General features: G+C 37.3%; 1 protein-coding gene across 2 annotated transcripts in view; it reads right to left on the minus strand.

Moving 5' to 3' along the window:
- hook1 (hook microtubule-tethering protein 1) overlaps nt 1–15,159 on the minus strand; it is an 89,370-nt gene extending 74,211 nt beyond the window's left edge. Inside the window, exons 1-4 of one of the 2 annotated variants that reach the window (XM_073063073.1) lie at nt 14,983–15,159; nt 2,422–2,507; nt 1,273–1,345; nt 721–771 (exon numbers count right to left, since the gene is read on the minus strand). In XM_073063073.1, the coding sequence (XP_072919174.1) occupies nt 721–771; nt 1,273–1,345; nt 2,422–2,507; nt 14,983–15,027 (255 nt within the window). In that variant the 5' untranslated portion in view covers nt 15,028–15,159. Of the gene's footprint in view, nt 1–720; nt 772–1,272; nt 1,346–2,421; nt 2,508–14,846; nt 14,912–14,982 lie in introns of those variants that run through there. The other variant, XM_073063074.1, reaches the window with a different exon arrangement.
- Nucleotides 15,160–21,667: the final 6,508 nt, after the last annotated feature.

Consider the following 21,667-nt stretch of genomic DNA (forward strand, 5'->3'; position numbering starts at 1 on the left):
AAGGATAGCCAGAGGATGAGAATTAATAGAAGGTACTAGGAAACTACCAGTGCTGATGTACGGTCAAAGAAGCCAAGAAAATGAATTACAAAAGGAGTGAAAATTTGAGTTTGATACATGAGGACAAAGAAACCTTGTAAATTAGCAAGATCTGGGCAAGCAGATCTTACTCAGCTTCCAGATTCAGGTGGGGGTGGGGGGAGAAATCTATGGAGGCTGAAGGTCTAGTACCCCGTATAGAGGCAAATGGGGAAACAAAGAGCTAATAAAATTATGGATGAGTGCTTTAAGTGAAAGCAGGATTGAGACTTGCATGAAGGTTAGGAAGCTATAGTTACATTGTAGGTAGTTTAAACAATACAGAAGCCATTTAGCTTTCTAACCAGAATTACATTGACAAGTTCAGTCTGAACAAACACTGCAGCCATGTTACAAAAACACCCTTTACCCATTAGTTTAATAGAATAGGCAGAACTCCAGGAAAATGAAAGTTTTAAGAGGAAAAGGAAGCCTTAAATTTACAACTGTTTAATCTTGCTACTTAGCAAAGTTCTGAGTTTCTAAACTAAAGGGAATACATTCAGATGTGCTGGTCTTTGGAGAGGCATGCATCTCTAATGCCAGGGTGAAAATTTACACGTGGGCATATGTTCTAGGATAGCTCTCCTACTTCCACTTCCCCACCACATGCATCAAAACCACAGTAATTTAAAATGTTACCTCATGATAATAACTGAGAACCATCTGAAGTACCTTCTTTAGATTATTCAGCTGTGGAGAATAGCATACACATAAGAAATAATATAAATTCTTGAAGACTGCTATGAGGAGAAACTTTGCATTTGTAAGTCAAGGCAGATAAATAATTAGTACAGAAATGTGAAACCAGCATAGCTTTGCATTTGATTTTTTTTTTTTTTGGATCAAGTTGTATAAATGGGCTTTTTATGTATATGGCAGTTGAATTATACTAGTTTAATAAGTATGCTATTTTGCAATTTATTAAAATTTGCTGAGAATTTGTCCCAAACTTTTCTATATTTTCTGTTAAAGACCACTGCACACTTCAATGTTTTACCATTACAAAATTAAATCTAAAGTTCACAGAAATTTGAATCCAGTTTAACATGTTCATTTTAGAGCTACTAGATGAGGAATGAATTAAATTCTTTGCTAAAATAATGTGCATGCCATATTTTAATTATTACACAAAACATCCCAATGATGCTTTAATCCTTAAAAATATCAGCTTGATAGCATTCAGAACTGTACCTTCAATCTAGAATTCTCACCCACATCACTTTTAATGCGATTCAACCACGATTCATTGAAAAAAGATGGGTCTCTGAAAGGATTGTAGAAAGAAAGGTTAAACACTGTTACAACTTCTGCTCTCGGAAAGTAACACAAAAGAGTCAGGCCACAACAGGGATTACAAACAAAGGTATATGATAAAGGGAAAAAGGGTGATGTGTAGTGTGGTAGTGTCTTCTGCAGAATGGGAGGGCAACCCAGGGAACTTTAACACAGGATAAAGAGGATACACAGGCACACCCACCCTTAAAAAAGGTTGCTCTCATTATGATATTCATTAAAGTAAGTTAAGGTAATGGGAAAAAGTGTGATTGTGGTGTGGTAGTACCTTCTGCAGAACGGCAGAGAGAGAGTGAGCGAGTGGGGTGGGGGGGTGGCCTTGTTTTTAAGCAGTCCCCAGCATGTGTCAGCAATGGAAGGGTAATTGCAGGTGTCCCAAGGAACTGCATCACAGGTTAAAGAGGAAACACAGGACAGGAAATGTACAGGACATAACAAAACAAAAAAATCACAACCATTCCTTTGTAAACACAAAGGATTAGAATTTTCCCGGTTTGTTATTTTGTTTTTTTTTGACATGTTCTGATACTTCAATAAATAATTCAGCAAACAGCTACTGCACAAGAATATTCTTATCATATAGTGCAGCACACATAATTATGCCAGGGGTAGGTAATGAATTAACCTGGTTTCCATAACTGGGCATTCCTGAGGTGCTTATGGGCAGAGCAACATTTGGAAGCATCACAATCAGTATCCTGGATGTGGCCTAATAATGGTCCTTCCATTGGAAGCCAAGGTAACATTTTATAAGTTCTACATTAAAGTTGCAAGCAGCCACATTGCTTTAATTACAAATAAAACTGTAATTACAAATTGACCCTCTTCCACCTCACCCATCACTTCTCTCAATTACCCAATCCTTGAAATAACGGGAGTCCCTTGGCCAGCCTCCTTCTCCCAAAACTGTTTAACCGTGTCTGGAGTTATCACTGCCAGTTGCTGCTCCCGGGGTCTATCTCAATGAGGCTTTATTAGATACAGAGCATGTGCACCACACCAAGATTTGGGTGGGATTCAACATCTAGCTCAAGATTAATGACTCACATTTGGTTAAGAACCTGTGCCATGGTAGCTCCACTGATTAAATCCTGAGCACTTCCACATGCTGAGGAAACATTGAACGTCTGTAGCTGTGAAGGAAACATTGACAATCTGAGTATAAATTACATTGATTGAGATCAACAATGTCAACACTATTATGATGACTGGACATATCATCCATTAGCCATTGTAAATTAATAGGCAATTTATTATAGTGTCAGAAAGATACATTTTCTTCTAACAATTATGACAATGCTCTTGTTTTGCATTTTATGACGGTTTCTTTTCATGATTTTCTTCTATAACATGATAAAGTATCGTTATTCTATTGAGACTGAATCACACTGGTTCCTAAGCAAGATTTCTTTCAATTACAGGTCTAGATAAGAATAAATCAAACAAACAGTAAGTACTTGCACAGCTGCTGCCTGAGCTCCAATATTATATTACTACTTTTATGACAGGAATCACCTGGGTTTTGTTCCTTTAAAAGTCATCTGATCCTTCAGTTGCGTCTAGTGCCCAAGTATTTATTATTCTAAAATGTCAAGCATTGGTTGGAGTTGATCATACTTATCAAATTACTTCCAGGAAGCAGCAGCCTTACTGCTGAATATATAATGAGTTTACAACCAATAAACTACAGATCGGTGCACATCATGACTACTCCAGTTATTAATAGCTGTTCAGCCACCCCAATGTTGGATAGTTTAAATGTTTGATAACTAACTCTGGAATATTTAAATCTATAATTATCCCTGACTAGAGTTTAAATAAACAGATCTGTAATACCAAAATTTCTTGCCTAGGAATTCAGGCTTTCTCATCCTCAGATGGAGAGGTGGCACAGATTATGTGGCCTAAATGGGGAAACCCAAGGTGTTTTGGAAAGCAGGCTTCCGGTTTGAGAACAATGGTGTTGGCAAAATACAACCACCATCTGAAGAGGATTGCAGGTTTGTACACCCACTGGCATCTCAGCATTTGACAACAGGGGCAGAAGTATGGGCAAATAAAGTGAGGGACAATGGCTGTGAGCTTATGTGAGTTTTCTTTACAGATGGGATCCTGGGGAATATTTATCGAGTTCCATACAAAGATCGATTAATGTGAAAAATATACCATGCAAGGCACAGATCTGGTTTGGGTAGTCTGAATAAAGTCATTACTGGGTTGCCTCACGGTAATCTCATGATTGGGGCTTTACACAGCCATTAATTCCTTCATAGGAAAATATGCAAAAACCTGCCCCTGTTTCAGGGTAACGTACATTTTCTTTTAAATTCTTCTCATTATCATAGGTGGCTGCACAACCAAACTTATGGGAGATTCTGTACTTTGTTATATTTATCCAAAACTCTGGATGGAAAAATAATTTCCAGGTCTGAACTGACTTATGAAATTTCTGTTTTAAAATATTGTATCATACAAAGTTCAACATATTTGCCTATGCTTTTAATCACTGCTCTAATGAGAGAATTTCTTCAATTGTTTTTCTTGATTCATTTATGAGAGGGGTTCCATGCCTGGTATGTAATCAACTGTAATCTAGAGACAAAGCTATATAGAACAGAAACAGGCCCATCAGTCCACTAAATCTATACTCACCCATTTAAAGTAATCCCAGTTTACTCTGCCCATATTAACCTCTGCTCCCCAAAGAGTCTACCACTCATCTGCACGCAAAGGGAACTCTATAATGGTCAATAAAATTAATCTACCAACCCATGTCTTTGGAACATAGAGGGGAAATGGAGGCCTCAGTAAAAACCCATACAGTCACAGAGTTAACATACAGGCTTCATAAAGACAGCACCAAAGGTAAAGATTGAAGCTAAGTCCCTGGAACTGTAAGGCAGTGGATGTACTGCACCATCCTTTAATCCAATTTAACCACTTAATACATCTTCTGTTAAAGATTTCCTTGCAACTTCTCATCTCTCTCCAAGATGGTTAACAGTTGGTAGGTGTGAGGGAGGATTACGTCAAAATGAACTTTTAGAGTATTCAAAGCAGTAAAATGCTTAGTCACATTTAGATTCAAGAGGAGACCTGACAGAGAAGCAGAAAATATTATGAGATATTTAATACTAAAGAAACAGGAAGAAGTATGGAAACTATTAAGCTCTCCTTTGATACAAATCAAAATTCAAACTTCTCCCCCACTCTACTTATTAAATACACTATGCTCTTTAACACCTCTTAAATAATATTACTTTAGTTTTAGCCTCACAAATCTTTGACATATGAGGAGCATTTGATAGCTCTGGGCCTGCACTCACTGGATTTTAGAAGAATGAAGGGAGATCTCATTAAAACCTACCAAATATTGAAAGGACAAGATAGAGCAGATGTGGAAAGGATGCTTTCAATAGTGGAAAACTAAGGACTAGAGAGTACAGCCTAATAAAAGGACATCCTTTTAGAAAATAACATGAATAGCAATTTCTTTAGCCGGGGGTGATGGATGTGTGAAATTCATTGCCACAGATGGCAGTGAAGGCCAAGTCATTGGGTATATTTCCAGCAAAAGTTGATAAGTTCTTGATTAGTAAGAAATTGAAAGGTTACGGGGTAAGGCAGGAGATTGAGTTTGAGGAGGAAAATAAATCAGCCATGGTCAAATGGCAGAACAAACACAACGGACCAAATGAGATAATTCTGCTCATATATCGTATGGTCTTTAATTTCCAATATACAGTATTTAGAAATTTATTAGTATTTATTTTTATACCAATTTCAAGTGATAGAATTTATTTTTGCAGGATAAGAAATCATATGAATTGTGTTACCTACATTTTCTCATAAAAAAAATCTTATAGAAATTTCATAACACTTTAAAGCCTGTCATTCACTTTAGACACCCCAGTACCAAAATTAGCACATTAAGTTGCTTCATTTCTTCCCCATTATGAACTACCGTAACTTAAATTGCCAGCAGTTCTTCACACAGCATTCTTAAGTGAAAACAGGATTCATAATGAAGAACTCCTAACAATGAAAGAGAGGTAGATGCAAAGTTAAACAAAATAATGGACAATAAAAAAGGGCAGCTTTAAATTGATGAAAGAGCAGGAAACAAACTAACATGAGAAAGATGTTGAATTCCAAGATAATTTCTACCATGATAAATTTACGTCCACCCTTAAATAAAAATCATATATACATAGTAAGAGAGGGACTGAGAGATAGACACTTTCAAATGAAAATCTTGATTCAAGGAAACAAAACAAAAATAGTTTTGGCTAATTAAGGATTTATTTAATTATTGTAGAACTAAGGCAAATTTCTTATGATGAACAACCCCTGCTGTTTGATTTATTGAATAAATAGATGGATCAATGTAATCATCTAAATTGGTTATAAAAACAGAAAATGTTGGTCCTAAGCTCCACCTGTAGAAAAAGAAAGTATCCTAACATTTTAGGTTCCAGACATTTCTTCAGAATCCTTAAAAACATTGATCTTGAACCTGAACTGTTAATTCTGTTTCTGCACAGATGCTGCTTCAGCTGTGAGTTTTTCCAATACTTTCTTGTTTTATTTCAGATTTCCAACATCTGAAATTTCTTGGATATTCATACAAGCTGCCTAGTTATTTTTGAACTATTGTTACTTCACTGAACAATTTTTATTACATTTCCTTCAAAATATCATCATCTTTAACCAGCAGTATTAGATATTTGCTGAAATATTGATTATACATTGTGTAGCATGTTTCTGATGCACAGATCACATGATATAAAAGCAAAATGTATGATGAGGTTTCTGGATTATTCAAAAGCTCATATGCTTTGTGCTTGTCTATGTCTTTATATAGATCAGTTACCATTATAGAGATTGAATTATACTTTAAAAACACACACATGCATTGACATAAATATTAAATTCCCATGAGACAAACAACTCATAACAGTAAAGTCATTCTGTCAGCTCAATCATTATGGAAAGATGGTGAGCCTATACATATGGTATTCAGTTGCAGGTCTGAAAACAGGATCCATGATGGTGTAGTATGACTGAATAGACTATTTGATTAGTGTAATAAGATCTATGCATGGATTGTTTTAGACAACAAACTAAGGAAGCAAAACAAAGCTACTGTTCCATCAGCCTGGTGTAAATTTCCTGGGAGTAGACTAACACTATAGCTAATCTAAATATCTAAATTTTATAATATACGACCCTACAAAGAGAAATACAGCTCTGTCAATCTGCCAGATATTTTGATGCCACAGTGACAGTCACAGTATACTTCCTTGTCTCTGGTGTGTCAGTTTATATATCTTTCAGGAACTCAAAATGACGACGATACACCCACAGAAGTGTAATATGCATGCTTTCAATTTCTATTAGGAATGATGAAAGCCTTTCCAGAGCACCTTTCACACATCAAATTGTCCAAAAGTGCTTTATTTGGTGTAAATTTGTAAGATTTCCTAGTTTATTGGAAAATTTATTGATGTCCACATAAAACTTAAACTGGGACTTGAACAATATATGATCCTGCAGGTGAATTGCAGAAAAAGCTGCAGGAAACTTTAAAATGAATCAGGCTAATCAGTTAAATGGATCTGTCCACAAACATTTATCCCTTGCTCCCTCCTGCACCTTTGGCAGGCACGTGTTGAATTAGAAATAAGCTTCTATAGATATTCATCTCTCTTTCCCATTACTTTTTAAAGTAGTGCCATCATCTTTGAGCCTTGATCTCCAGGAGAGAGAATTTGGGCCTTAATTCAGCTTTTCATCTGAAAATGACCCTCCAACAATCCAACACTTCTTTGTTATTCCAATGAAGTACATTCTTGTGCTCTCATTTTTGGAGTGTGAATTTAATTCAGAAATGTTAAACTCTGAAGTGAATACTATATTTCATAAAGTGAGCCACAGCTAACACTGAGAAATGAACATCCCATACAAAGCGAATGTAATAAATTAAGTGAATGTGTGAACTACAACAAATGTGTGTTAAAGTTGACAATCATAAAATTATCCATTTTATATCTAAATGGGAGAGAATACTGTCTCAATGCACAAGGAAGTTCAAAGAAACTGAGTGATCTATACCCAAAGTTGATGAAAATATCATTGAAAATACAATGAATATACAACTGGATTACACGAGTAATGGTTTGTTAAAGTTGTACAAATCTCTGACAAGAGCATGCCAAAGTGTGTGCAACATTAGTGATTACATATTAGAAAAATTACCTTGATCTCAGACAGGATTGAATTCTCTGGAGAGCTAGAGAGCCCTTTTATTGAATTGTTCAGTACTTTAAAGAGAACAAACAAAGGAAAACAATCTCCATTGATTGAGGAGATCAACATGAGGCAAACCAAAGCAGGAGTAAATTTAGGAAACACTTTGCCATGCAAATACAGTCATAGAAAAATACAGCACCTTCACAGGCCCTTCAGCCCAACAAGTTCATGCCAACTGCATTGTCTACCCAGCTAGTCCCAGTTTCCAGCTTTCTGTCCATATTCCTCCAGGCCTCGCTCTTCCATGAACTTATCCAATTACTTCTTAAATTATACTATTGTACTTATCTCAAAACCTTCCTCTGGCAGCTCATTCCATAAACTTCCTTTCTTTTTCTGTGAATAAGAAGTTACCCACCAGGTCCCTTTAAAATCTTTCCCCTCTCACCATAAATCTATACCCTCAAGTTTTGGACTCCTTTACCCTGAGGACAAAATGTTATCATTCATCTTACCTATGCTTCTCATCATTTTAAAATTCAACCTGGCTTCCACTCTTTCTTCTGTGCAGCTTCAACTTGCTGGCATCAATTCCGGCGAATGTGATATTCAAATTAAACTATGCATTGCTGTTCCAGAAAATCAAATTGCTCTCAAATATTTTACAACTATTTTCTAAATTGCCTTTTTAACATTTGAGGAACACACACAAAATGTTGGAGGAACTCAGTAAGTCAGGCAGAAACTATGGAGGGGAATAAACAGTTGATGTTTTGGACTGAGACCTTTCATCATGACTTGAAAGAAGGGTAAAGAAGCCAGAATAAAAGATGATGGGAGGGTAAGGAATACAAGCTGGCAAGTGATAATTGAAATTGGGTGAGGGGGAAGATGGATGGGTGGGGGAAGGGAGATGAAGTAAGAAACTGGGTGGTGATAGTTGGAAGAGGTAAAGTGCTAAAGAAGGAGAGGACAGTGGACCATGAGGGTAGGGTAGGAGGAGGAGGGGCACCAGAGGGAGATGAGGGGTAGGGTGAGAGGGGAAACAAAATAGGGAATGGAAAAAGGAGAGAAGGGTGAGGGGAAGAGATCCACGTTCATGACATCAGGTATGAAGCTACAGACAGAAAATGAGATGTTGCTCCTCCAGCCTGAGAGCGGCTTCGTCACATCAGCAGAGGACGCCATGGACTAACATGTTAGAATGAGAATGGGATATCTATAACATTTTGAGAATGGTAATTTATATTATATCTCCCTCCAATGAAGAACAGAAAACAAGTTCAGAGTAACAAGTTCATTTGACATTTTTAGGATTTATTAACTCATCATTTACACATTAGCATGAAGATTGTCACCATACTCATAACTAAAAGCATCGAATCAAAGACACAAATTCAAATCCCACAATAGCGGCTAAGAACAAATAATTAATTTAAGAATTAAGGACTGCGTGACAACTGCATTTTTCCCAAAAAAATTCATGTGACTCACGAATTTTATTTAGGAAGATATTCAGCAGTTTATAAACACAATGGCCTGAATATGCTTCATTCCTGGGAACTTATTTTGTGGCACCTGGCTCAGAAACCCTTCAATGTGCCATTATACACAGAGGCATAGCATCACTGTTAATAGAGGTATATATTGTAGAGACTAGATTAGGCAGAGAGAAAGACTGAAGAGAATAAGATAACTTTGATGAAGTTCTGTCTTCACCCTGACAATATTCTCTGTTATGTTGCATGACACCTCCAGTATGCTAAATCACTTAAGTACATAATAATCTGACACCCTATCCAATAGTGCCTTTAGTACATGGATCAGGTTGGTCAGAGGTTGCAGCTCACTAGCTACAGCATCCTCACCAGGGCAGTGAAAGATGGGTTTGCCAGAAATGTCCATAATCCATAAATGATTCAAAAATCCCCATACTGTCTGATATGGAACTTCACCAGTACCAATGGGATAGTAGAGTAATTGCTTATAAGCCACACACTTGGTTTCAACTTATTGTTATATTTACATTAAACAGAAATGAATCCTAACTACTTGAGTTGCACACTTGTTTTAAAAAAATATATTAATATCCATTACTCATTTGGGTACTTCATGGAACATTCTGAACATGGTTTATATGACAAATGAGGGAAACTTTACTTCATGGATTGGTCTTGGCTCGGAGCTGTAAACTTAGAACAGATGGAAATAGTCTGAAACTGTGCAAGAAAATAAAAATAATCACCTTCTTTTCTATTTTATTTTTGAGGTAGATTCAATGTTTTGATTTTTGATTGTAAAAGCAACATTTATATATGTTGTACCTTTTACACAGCAAGACAACCAAAAGGTACTTCACCAGATGGTTATCAAACAAGTTCAGAGAGTGAGCCAAAAAAAATTCTGACAAATGATTAAAGCTTCATCAGTGATATCCCTTTTTAAGGATCAACCTCTAACTCATTGAGACACATATAGAGAATGTGATTTTATATGTTTCCCCTGAGTGTTTTGGTTTCCTCCCATGTCTCAAAGATATGCAGGCAGGTCTGTTGTAATTGACTGTTGTAAACCACCCTGCTGGAATGAGAATGGGAAGGAGGTGGCATGAGGTCATGGACATGTGAAAGAGAATAGGTTAAATTATGGGATTGCTCTGAGAGTCTGCATAGACTCAATGGACCAAATATCTCCCTTTTATATCAAAATGAAAATAAGAAAATATGAAATCTGAAAATATTAATTTTGGAAATTATAGCTAATGTAGCTGAAGATGTGATCACCAATAGCAAAGTGATTAAAATCATATCTTAAATATTTGAAATGTTTGAAGGGCTGAAGGATATCACAGGGATGTAGAATGGTAAGACCACAGAAAATATTTAAAGAGCATTGAAGAACAGGCTAAGCAGGTTGGGTGTCAATCCATCGAGAAGCATCATAAAGTCATGCTTTCAGCAATCTTTCCAAACTTCTTTCATATCAAACAAGGACAAATTTGATCAAAAGCTTTCATTGTCTTGATTATTTACATCATGAAGATGTTAGTCATTTTGATTTTAAAAAACCATGACATATTCCACATACTAAATCCTTTCAAACAGTCCAACAGAAAACATTATCAGTGCTCTTTTTGGACAGAGATCCATATGATTTCTAAAACAGTAGCTGCAATGCATTTTGTTGCTGGTTCTGAGATTTCTAACAATAGATGGTTTCTGGTTCCTACAAAAGGATCATAGACATTTACAGACAAAGAGGCAAATTGGTGCAATGTGTCGAAGAAGGCCAACATTGAACTTTCGGCTCATCCTACTTCTCAGCTCTTGGCCCCATAGCCTTATAGGTAATGGCTCTTCAAGTATCCATCCAAGTATTTCAGTTTTAAAAATTGTGAGGCTTTCTAGCTCAATCATCTTTATGATGGAAAGTTGATATCCACCAGTCACTGGGTGAAATATTTTTTCCTCAACACCATTGAAACCTCTGCCCTTAGTTTCTGCTGGAAAGACCAAAAAAAATGAAGTAATTTCAAAGTGCCTCGTGTTGGCTGATTGCTTAAACATTAAAGATGGAATGCAATCCAAGTTTGGTGTAATGATACTCGGTTACTTTAGCTACGTTGTTGAGGGAGACATGTTGGAGTAGGGATATCTGAATTAATTATGGTGGGTTGTGTAAGGGGCACTTCTAATTGAAAAGTTCATTATAGCATGTCTATAGCTTGAGCTTTTCAAGGATTCAATCTGTATTCCTAGAAGGCACACTGTTTACCTACACATATCTTTCATTGTGTTTTATCTGGGTACAGTTAGACCTCAATTAATAAAGGTAACTCTGCCACAGGAAAATTCGGTAAACAGATTAATATCAATACCACCAAGTAGGAAGGCTAAGTGGCATTGTGTCTCTGGAGTCTTGAGCAGGTAGAATCTGAAGGCAGATTTTAAGAATCTAAACTTAAAATTCCACACTGATTTTATCATCTGATTTATGCTCTTGCAAGGGGCTGTAATTTAAAGCCTGGACACTTCAATTAGTCACAGATATTCTGTGAAGGAGGGCAGTGGAGGCAAATTCAATATGGAACTGGATAAGGTGCCAGGTCAAGCTAATGGCCAGCCAGTGCGGGTCTGCTGACGAGTTGCAAGCTCACATTCTGGAATTCTATGACAGCGCAATGCAAGTATGACAAATGCTTCTCAGATACAGCAGCAGTTGATCTCTCACCCTGTCCCTGGACTCATGGTGTAAGTGAAATAAATGGACAAAGACAATGCAGATGGAACACAATGTGTAAAAATATGAAATTGTCAACTTTAGAACCATAGAACATCACAGCACAGAAACAGGCCTTTTGACCCTTCTTGGCTGTGCCGAACCATTTTTCTGCCTAGTCCCACTGACCTGCGCTTGGGCCATATCCCTCCAAACCCCTCTCATCCATATACCTGTCCAAGTTTTTCTTAAATGTCAAAAGTGAGCCCACATTTACCACTTCATCTAGCAGCTCATTCCACACTCCCACCACTCTCTGCATGAAGAAGCCCCCTAATGTTCCCTTTAAACTTTTCCCCCTTCAGCCTTAACCCATGTCCTCTGGTTTTTTTCTCCCCTAGCCTCAGTGGAAAAAGCCTGCTTGCATTCACTCTATCTATACCCATCATAATTTTATACACCTCTATCAAATCACCCCTCATTCTCCTACGCTCCAGGGAATAAAGTCCTAACCTATTCAACCTTTCTCTGTAACTCAGTTTCTCAAGTGCCGGCAACATCCTTGTAAGCCTTCTCTGCACTCTTTCAACCTTATTAATATCCTTCCTGTAATTAGGTGACCAAAACTGCACACAATACTCCAAATTCGGTTTCACCAATGTCTTTTACAACCTCACCATTACATTCTAACTCTTATACTCAATACTTTGATTTATAAAGGCCAATGTACCAAATGCTCTCTTTACGACCCTATTTACTTGTGACGCCACTTATAGGGAATTTTGTATCTGTATTCCCAGATCCCTCTGTTCTACTGCACTCCTCAGTGTCCTACCATTTACTTTGTATGTTCTACCTTGGTTTGTCCTTCCAAAGTGCAATACCTCACACTTGTCTGCATTAAACTCCATCTGCCATTTTTCAGCCCATTCCTCCAACTGGTCCAAATCCCTCTGCAAGCTTTGAAAACCTTCCTCACTGTCCACTACACCTGAAATCTTTGTATCATCAGCAAATTTGCTGATCCAATTTGCCACATTATCATCCAGATCATTGATATAGATGACAAATAACAATGGACCCAGCACTGATCCCTGTGGCACACCACTAGTCGCAGGTCTCCACTCAGAGTAGCAATCTTCTACTACCACTCTCTGGCTTCTTCCATTGAGTCAATGTCTAATCCAATTTACTACCTCTCCATGTATACTTAGCAACTGAATCTTCCTAACTAACCTCCTATGCGGTACCTTGTCAAAGGTCTTACTGAAGTCCATGTAGACAACATCCACTGCCTTCCCTTCATCCACTTTCCTGGTAACTTCCTCAAAAAACTCTAATAGATTGGTTAAAGCCATGCTGCTCTTTCTAATAAGTCCCTGTCTATCCAAATACTTGAAGATCCTATCTCTTAGTATTCCTTCCAATAATTTACCTACTTCAGTTCTGCTCTCCGTAACAATAAGAGCACGAAGCACATTTTCCTAAGGGGTGCATACGAAGGTATTGGGACCAGAACTACCTTAGAAACATCGAATCTGGCTGAGATCCCACCAGGCGAAGAGACCACATGCCCCTGAGCTCCTTTCGCAGTTTAGTAGAAAATAAAATGGAAATAAATGTTGAAATGCTAGTATGTGTCATTGTTCAGAAGGACCTAAATGTCCATGCATATAAATCACTAATATTTCTGTTCAGCAAGGAATGTTGGCCTTAATTGGAGGAGGATTAGAATATAAGAATAATGATTTAATGCAGAAAATGTATAGGGTCTTTGTGAGACTGCAACTGTGATGATTGTCTACAAATCTGTAGTAATTTGAGGCAGTGATTAATTGATTTCTGAATATTAGCTGAATCAAGGGATAAAACTTGATGCACAAAAGAGGTACTGAGAAAGACGATCAGTCCTATTGAATAGTGGAGAAGGCATGAAGAGCCAAAGGCTGGTTCTGTTTACGTTCTCATCAGGCCAGATAGCATCAGTAGTGAGTTAAATGGAGTTAGATTTCAGACTGAAGACTGGTGTTTTACAATTAAAACAACTGGATTTTGTGAAAAAAATAATTCTGTGCAATCTGTTATTCTACAGTTATACAAACTTACTTTCATCAAAAGTAATTAGTACAGTGCAAAGAAAATGAGCTTATAGACAACGGACAAACAGCAAATGAATTCTATTTCTAATCAATAATTTAGTGGAATGAGCTGGTTTTATATGGGATTGATGTTCAATGGCTGCAGTGTGATTTTGTTTTTAAAGTTAAAAGTAAATTTTCTTTCATAACAAAAAAAATTGCACCTATTATGCCATTTTGCAATAGGAGCAGATTCATCAGTCTAAAGCAGAACTCAACTTTCTTATACAATGCATAGTTCAAGTACTACAGCATACATTTGAATTTACCTGACAAAGTTGCCCAGAGAAATTAAAAACAGAACTGGGTTTGTCAAAAAGATCATTCTAATCAACTACAGTAAACCACTTAAATACATTATCTATTCTGTAGAAATCTTAATGATTTAGCCCCTGGTTCACCAGGTGATGCTTTCCACATTCCCTTCCCATATTCCACTCACGCAGCTCTGGCTCCTCCATCCATTTTACCTTTACTGATTACTGAAAAATTAACTGTGATACATTGTAAAATACAAAAAAAGTGAATTACAAGACCATTGAGGCAATATTCAAGTCTGGAAAAAACTGCCAGATTATACAGCAAAGTCCAGAAAATGCTGGATTTCATAACTGTTCTATATTTTAAAGCAAAATTAATCGTCACAAAGGGAAAGGGTTAGTATTAACCGAATGATGGAATATATCATTAGTAAAAGCAAAGGAGAAGTTCTATCCATGAGTGTAGGCCTACAGAGTGACTCTCTTTAGTATTAAAACATTTTGTACGGTGTTGCAATTACACTATTTTACCACAGTTTGCCAAACACACAATAAACTTAGTAATTACATTGTATTAATTAGTAATTTAAGCAGAAAATGAAACCTGTTGCAGTCGCGTTTACTCAGGGTTATAATGGCTGTTTGCAAGCATTACTTGTACAGGACACCACAGGTGAGTAAGTGAACATGGGACCTGCGAACTGACGTTGGCTGACTACAGTTAATGAGGATTCACTTACCCAGATTATCAAACTATCGCACAGGTCGGCTTTATTTACTTCCATTGGTTTAAGCTACTTGACCAAAAATATCAGATCATTAAAAGCGACAAACTTATGTGAGCTCTCGTCTGCACTCTTCCGTCTACGAACACCTGAGCCAGCTAGGAAATTATGACACACAACGCCTCTTGAATGGCTGCTCAAAGCAAGAGAAATTGGGTATTAGGATTGGCTGTCTTTGTGTTGATCGACTCTTTCAGTATCCATTCAGGAGCCATATCGTAACAGAAACCCCAACCCCTCCTTCTTCATTCTCCTTGAGGCGTTCCTCTCACGACAGGTAAACTGTGGCAGAATGTGGGGTTGGGGTTGCGATGGTTTAAAGTGAACGTAAATATTTTGGTAGATTGCAAATAAATAAATAAATAAACAAACAAACAGACAAATGAATTTGCCGGAGATTCATGTTTAAATTGAAAACTCGGTCTCGGCCTTTTGGCTCAGGTCAAGTGAAAACTACTTGTAATATTTTTCATACTTATTCCAGCAGCACATTTCAATAAAATTGTGAAAAAGGATGTCTTCTTTAATATTAACACTGCAATTTAATGCGGAAGAACCATGCATTTTCCTAACATTTTTTTTTACAGAATATACCTGGATGCCTATTGCCGTAGCAGAATATTTTGTGTCATATTTTAATTTAATCTGCAGGAGGGATTAAACCTGTAAATCGTTAGTTCGATCGATTTAATTGGTTCAACAGTTGTCAATCTTTACTTGTTACAAATGAGGAAGTGGTTTGGAATGATCCCCATCCAGGAGAAAACACGGAATTGGTAACGCAGTCTCCAGGTAAAAGTGGCACATCTCAACTAAATGCAGAACTTCCAAATAGCAACATTGCAGATGTTTACAATTTATGAGCTGCTGCTGGTCCAACCACCACAAGGATCTAGCTAATTACATAGACTGGAAAATAAAATAATATTCGGGCGATCTTATTAAAAAATTAAAGTTATTATTTTCTGGTAAATTCACAAACTAATAATTAACAGGAAATGACGCTTGCAAGCAAACAGATCCAGCAATAAAATTGTTACCATATTGCGTCAAGTTTCCGGGAATTTTTTAAGACTAAAGTTGCTCTTTTGCGGACAATACAAACCACATTAACATCCACAATGGAACGTTTCCTTTACTTCAAGTAAACTTTTAAACTCTTTAACTGCAGTTACAAAGAATGTAACTTCTATGAAAGTTATCTCGCGTAATGTGAAACGAATAGTTTACACTTAAGGGCTTTCCAAATTAAAATTGTTAACTCCGCCCAGACAAATGCTTCGGCCGCGAAGTCCCAGACTCGTTTCTGTCATTTAAAAAAGATAGGTATATGGACAGGAAAGGAATGGAGGGTAATGGGCTGAGTGCAGGTTGGTGGGATGAGGTGAGAGTAAGCGTTCGGCATGGACTAGAAGGGCCAAGATGGCCTGTTTCCGTGCTGTAATAGTTATATGGTTAAATGGAAAGAACTTGAATATTTGTGGCATCTGTTTGTATCCCGAACATTCAATACTTAAAAGAACAAAATAACAAAAACATTAAAAATTAACATATTTTATACCACGAGATTCATTTAATTACATTCAAGTTAACATAATAAAAGGAATGGAAGTAACCCGCACCTTACCTCTCCTTCCTCTACCACTGCAACACATAATAAATCCTCTACCATTTTTCTTGGAAAGGAGTGGAGTCACAAGGACAGATTTTCCAGCAAGTCAGAATTCCAACGCTGGTCTTCAGTCAGAAAAGTTGGAATGCGAGTAGCAAGTCTTTTTGGAAGCATGAGTTTTCCCTTTCTGGCCTTCCCGAACTTGATAGTCACATGCGATGACACTGGTAGTTCTACTTGCCATTCTCCATAAATATGGTTATTACTTTACTGAATAAGTATATACTGTACATCTAAATAAACATCTCAGTGATGATAAATAGTTATACCTGCAATAAACCAATTAAGAGATGTATAAACATTTGATGCTATCTTTAGCACTCTCCATGGTAGATGTCAACTAATGGCTGATAATTTTAACACAGCAAAATAGACAATACAGATCTTTAGCACTCTGTACAACAGCACATTTATGAAGAGCTTCTGGAGAGCAAATGATCCAGGGCACCTGAAGAAACGAGAGAAAATCTTTAAGACAATATGAGATAGACCATAAGACATAGGAGCAAATTAGGCCATTCAGCCCATCAAATCTGCTCTGCCATTGTATCATGACTGATCCCAGATTGCACTCAACCCCATACACCTGCCTTCTCGCCATATCCTTTGATGCCCTGACTGATCAGGAAACTATCGATTTCCGCCTTAAATATACCTAGACTTGGCTTTCACCACAGTCTGTGGCTGAGCATTCCACAGATGCACTACTCTCTGGCTAAAAAAAAAATCCTCCTTACCTCTGTTCTAAAAAGGTTCCCTCTCAATTTTGAGGCACTGCCCCGTAGTTCTGGATACCCCCACCATAGGAAACATCCTCTCCACATCCATGTTATCTAGTCCATTCAACATTCAATAGGCTTCAATGAGATCCCTCCACACTCTCAATTCAGTGAGTACAGGCCCAAAGCTGCAAAACACTCCTCGTATGTTAAACCCTTCATTCCTGGAATAATCCTCATGAACCTCCTCTACACTCCAATGGCAACACACACTTACTGAGATACAGGTCCCTAAACCACTGACTATAGTCCAAGTGCGGCATGACTCGTATTTTAATAAAGGCTCAGCATTATCTCCTTGCTTTTATACTCTATTCTGCTTGAAATAAATGCCAACATTGCATTTACCGTATGTTCCTTACCACAGACTTAACCTGTAAATTAACCTTCTGGGAATTTTGCATGAAGACTCCTAAATCCTCTGCAGTGCTGATGTTTGAACCTTTTCCCCATTTGAATAGTCTGCACTATTGTTCCTTTTACCAAAATGCATTAACATACATTTCCCAACACTGTATTCCATCTGCCACTTATTTGCCCATTCTTCCAACTTGTCTAAGTCCTGCTGTAATCGCATTACTTTCTCACCACTACCTACCCCTCCACTTATCTTTGTATCATCTGCAAACTTTGCCACAAAGTCATCAATTCCATTATCCAAATCATTGACAAACAATGTGAGAAGTAGCTGTCCCAATATTGACCCCTGAGGAATATTAGTCAATGGAAGCCAACCAGAAAAGTCACCCTTTATTCCCACTCGCTGCCTCTTGGCTGTCAGCCATTCCTCTATCCATGCCAGTATCTTTCCAGTAACGCCGTAGGATTTTATCTTATGCAGCCTTATGTGCGGCACCTTATCAAATGCCTTCTGAAAATGAAATCCACTGCCTCTCCTTTGTCCACCCTGCTTGTTTACTTCCTCAAAGAACTCTAACAGATTTGTCAAGCACTATTTCCCTTTACAGAAACCAAGCTGACTTTGTAGTGTCAGGACTCTGGGATGTAGTCCATCTGGTCCAGGTGACTTATCCACCTTAAGACCTTTCAGTTTGCCCAGCACTTTTTTCTTTTGTAATAGCAATGGCACTCATTCCTGCTCCCTGACACTCACGGACCTTTGGTACACTGCTAGTGTCTTCCACAGTGAAGACTGATGCAAAGTACACATTAACTTCATCGCCATTTCTTTGTCCCCCATTACTACTTCACAGGCATAATTTTCCAGTGATCCAATATCAACTCTCACTTCCCTTTTACTCTTTATATAACTGAAAAATCTTTTAGTATCCTGCTTTATATTATTGGCTAGTCTTCCCTCTTATTTCATTTTTTCTCTTCTTACAGCTTTTTTAGTTGCCTCTGGTTGGTTTCTATGCAGTCCTTGATTCCCCTTGTCAGCCACGGTTGACTACCCCTGCCACTTGAGAACTTCTTCTGTGGGTCATCATCTATCCTACGAACTATTTGCCAGGAACTTCAGCCAACTCTGCTCTGCCATCATCCTTGCCAATATCCTCCTCCAATCCACCTGGGCAAGCTCCTCTCTCTCAGGCCTCTGCAATTCCCTATATTCCATTGTGATACTGATACATGTGACTTATGCTTCTCCCTTTCAAATTGCAGTCTGAATTGAATCATGATATTATGATAAAGTGCTCAAAAGCTGGTTAGACTACAAGACCATAAGACACAGAAGCAAAATTAGATCATTAAGTTTGCTCCGCAACTCTATCATGGCTGTTTTATTATCCCCCTCAACCCCACTCTCCTACCTTCTCCTCATACCCTTTAACACCCTTCAAGAACCTATCAAACTCAACTTTAAATATACCAAATGACTTGACCTCCACAGCTGTCTGTGGCAATCATTTCTACAAATTCACCACCTAAAGAAATCTCTTTTCATTTCTGTTCTAAAGGGAGAAATTCCACCTCATCTCTGTTCTAAAGGCATATCCTTGTAAGGGTATCCTTGTATTGTTAAAACTGGACTTTAAAATTACCTGAGAAAGATGTAGAATATTAGGAGGGGTATGCCAGAGAGTGAGAATAGGCACTTAAACAGAATTACTCAGGATGGGGGAAGGGCATTGAATGATGTTGTGTTTTTGACTCCACTGCATCAAACAGTTATTGTCTGTCTTACTAGACTGGGCAATTCCTGTGTGGCGGGAGCAACCCTTCAACATTATCCAAACACTGCTCTTTAACAATTATACTCTCAACCAAACCAAATAATGCTGGTTATAAAATTTAATTTGAAGATAAATAATGCCCACAATGTTACTTTCATGAGATAAGTGGAAATGATGTATGTTTAGGCAGGTGGTTGCCTTTCTTTCTTGCATCTTTGGTGGGTTACTTGGGAGTTGGGGTCAAGAGTGTTAACAACTCAACTGCAGTGGATGATGGCCTCATCATACTCAGCTGCAGCCATAATTTCAAGCAAGTATAATTCTCGAATATATTAATGCTGGAAAATGGAAGACAGGTTAGCATTATGAAAATATGTTCTTCAGAACTATCTAGTACAGAAGGATTTTTTAAAACAGAGATGATGCTGGAATATAAAGCAAAAAAAACACAAACTGCTGAAGTAACGCCACGGATTGAACAGTGCCTTTGGAGGGAAAGTAATTGTTAATGTTTGAGATGAAACCCCTACATCAAGACTGACAGTAGAGAGGGAGGATACCCAGCATTAAGAGAGGTGGGACATCTATTGGCCCATGTCTCACCCCATTCCCTTCTCCTCTTAATACTGGCTACCTTCTCTTACCACTCTCAGTCCTGATGCAGTGTCTCAACTCAAAACAACAATTTCCAACCCTCCCCCACCGAGGCTGCTTGCTCCATGAAGTTCCTCCAGCTTTTTTTTGCTAGAAATAAAGATGATTGACACATGCAGTACAGTGAAAATTTGTTATTGCTAAAACATCACTTCAAGTACTTTAATAACACTTCAAACTGAACACACAGCAAGTCACAAATGCTCTATTTACAGCCAACTTTTATGAAATATACACCACAAAATAAGCATATGTTTATTCAGTTAATCACTTAGTATAATTAAGCATAAACATATGCTTATTTCAAATTATTATTCTTAAAAAACTAAAATGAGGAATGGGAAAGGCAGAATATGTTCAATTCCTCATGCTACACACAATTACATTCATTTTTGTATATTATGTATAATTAACTGGTCAACTACATTATCACAAGATTTGAAGACTATATGATGGTTGTCCAATTTTTCTATTACAGTGGTTGCCCTGATGACTTTAATCAATCATCAGATTTAGACCACAACTTTCTAATGAATCATGGAAATACTGGTTCCTCTGCTATAAAGGGAAAATTGTAAATCCACAAAGAGATAAATGTCTACAGTGTATATCATTTATTAAAAAAATACATCACTGAAATATTTAACATTTTGAAGGATATACATTTTATCTATGTAACAACTTCAATTAAGAAACTGTGGCATCATACTATACCTATAGCATTTGAAATAAGCATTTGTTTATGCTTAATTACACTAAGTGACTTCCCGGAGCTTTTATTTACCAACAGAGTGAAGGTATATACATCAATAAGAATATTCCTAATTCTTGCTCAGCATTATCCTTTCCCTATACCCAATTAACCTGTGTAATATTTAGACTGTGTTTTAGACTATGAATTAAAAAGAACACAAAGTTCTCAGGGATAATTTTGGTTTTCTGAAGTGGCGTACAGCTTCTTAACACCACTAGATGTCATCAATTAGTAACTACTCCACTGAAAAGATTTTTCTTGAGGATGGCAGAACTGAGACCCAAATTGCAACTTGCCTAACTAAATAAAACCTCATTAAGCTTTTACCTACCATCTTAACTATAAATTTTGCAAATATCCTGATAGCTTAAAAGATTCTAACACCAGGAATATACCATACTAAGTAATCCTTTCATGCATTAGGTATTTAAAATAAGGCTTAAAAAATGTTTATTTTCCACCATAGGCAACACATGCAGAATTTGTTTAGGATACTTTATCACAAAATGAATGTTTGTCTAGTGTTATGGAAGCTTTGAAACAACCTACAAAGATGGGTTTAAAATAATTTACATATATATTTGGTCATGGAATTCCAAAAATAATATGCTTTAAATGTTCTATGCAGTCATAGATCAATTGG

This window comes from Hemitrygon akajei, chromosome 12 (assembly GCF_048418815.1).
Source record: "Hemitrygon akajei chromosome 12, sHemAka1.3, whole genome shotgun sequence".
Taxonomy (NCBI): domain Eukaryota; kingdom Metazoa; phylum Chordata; class Chondrichthyes; order Myliobatiformes; family Dasyatidae; genus Hemitrygon; species Hemitrygon akajei.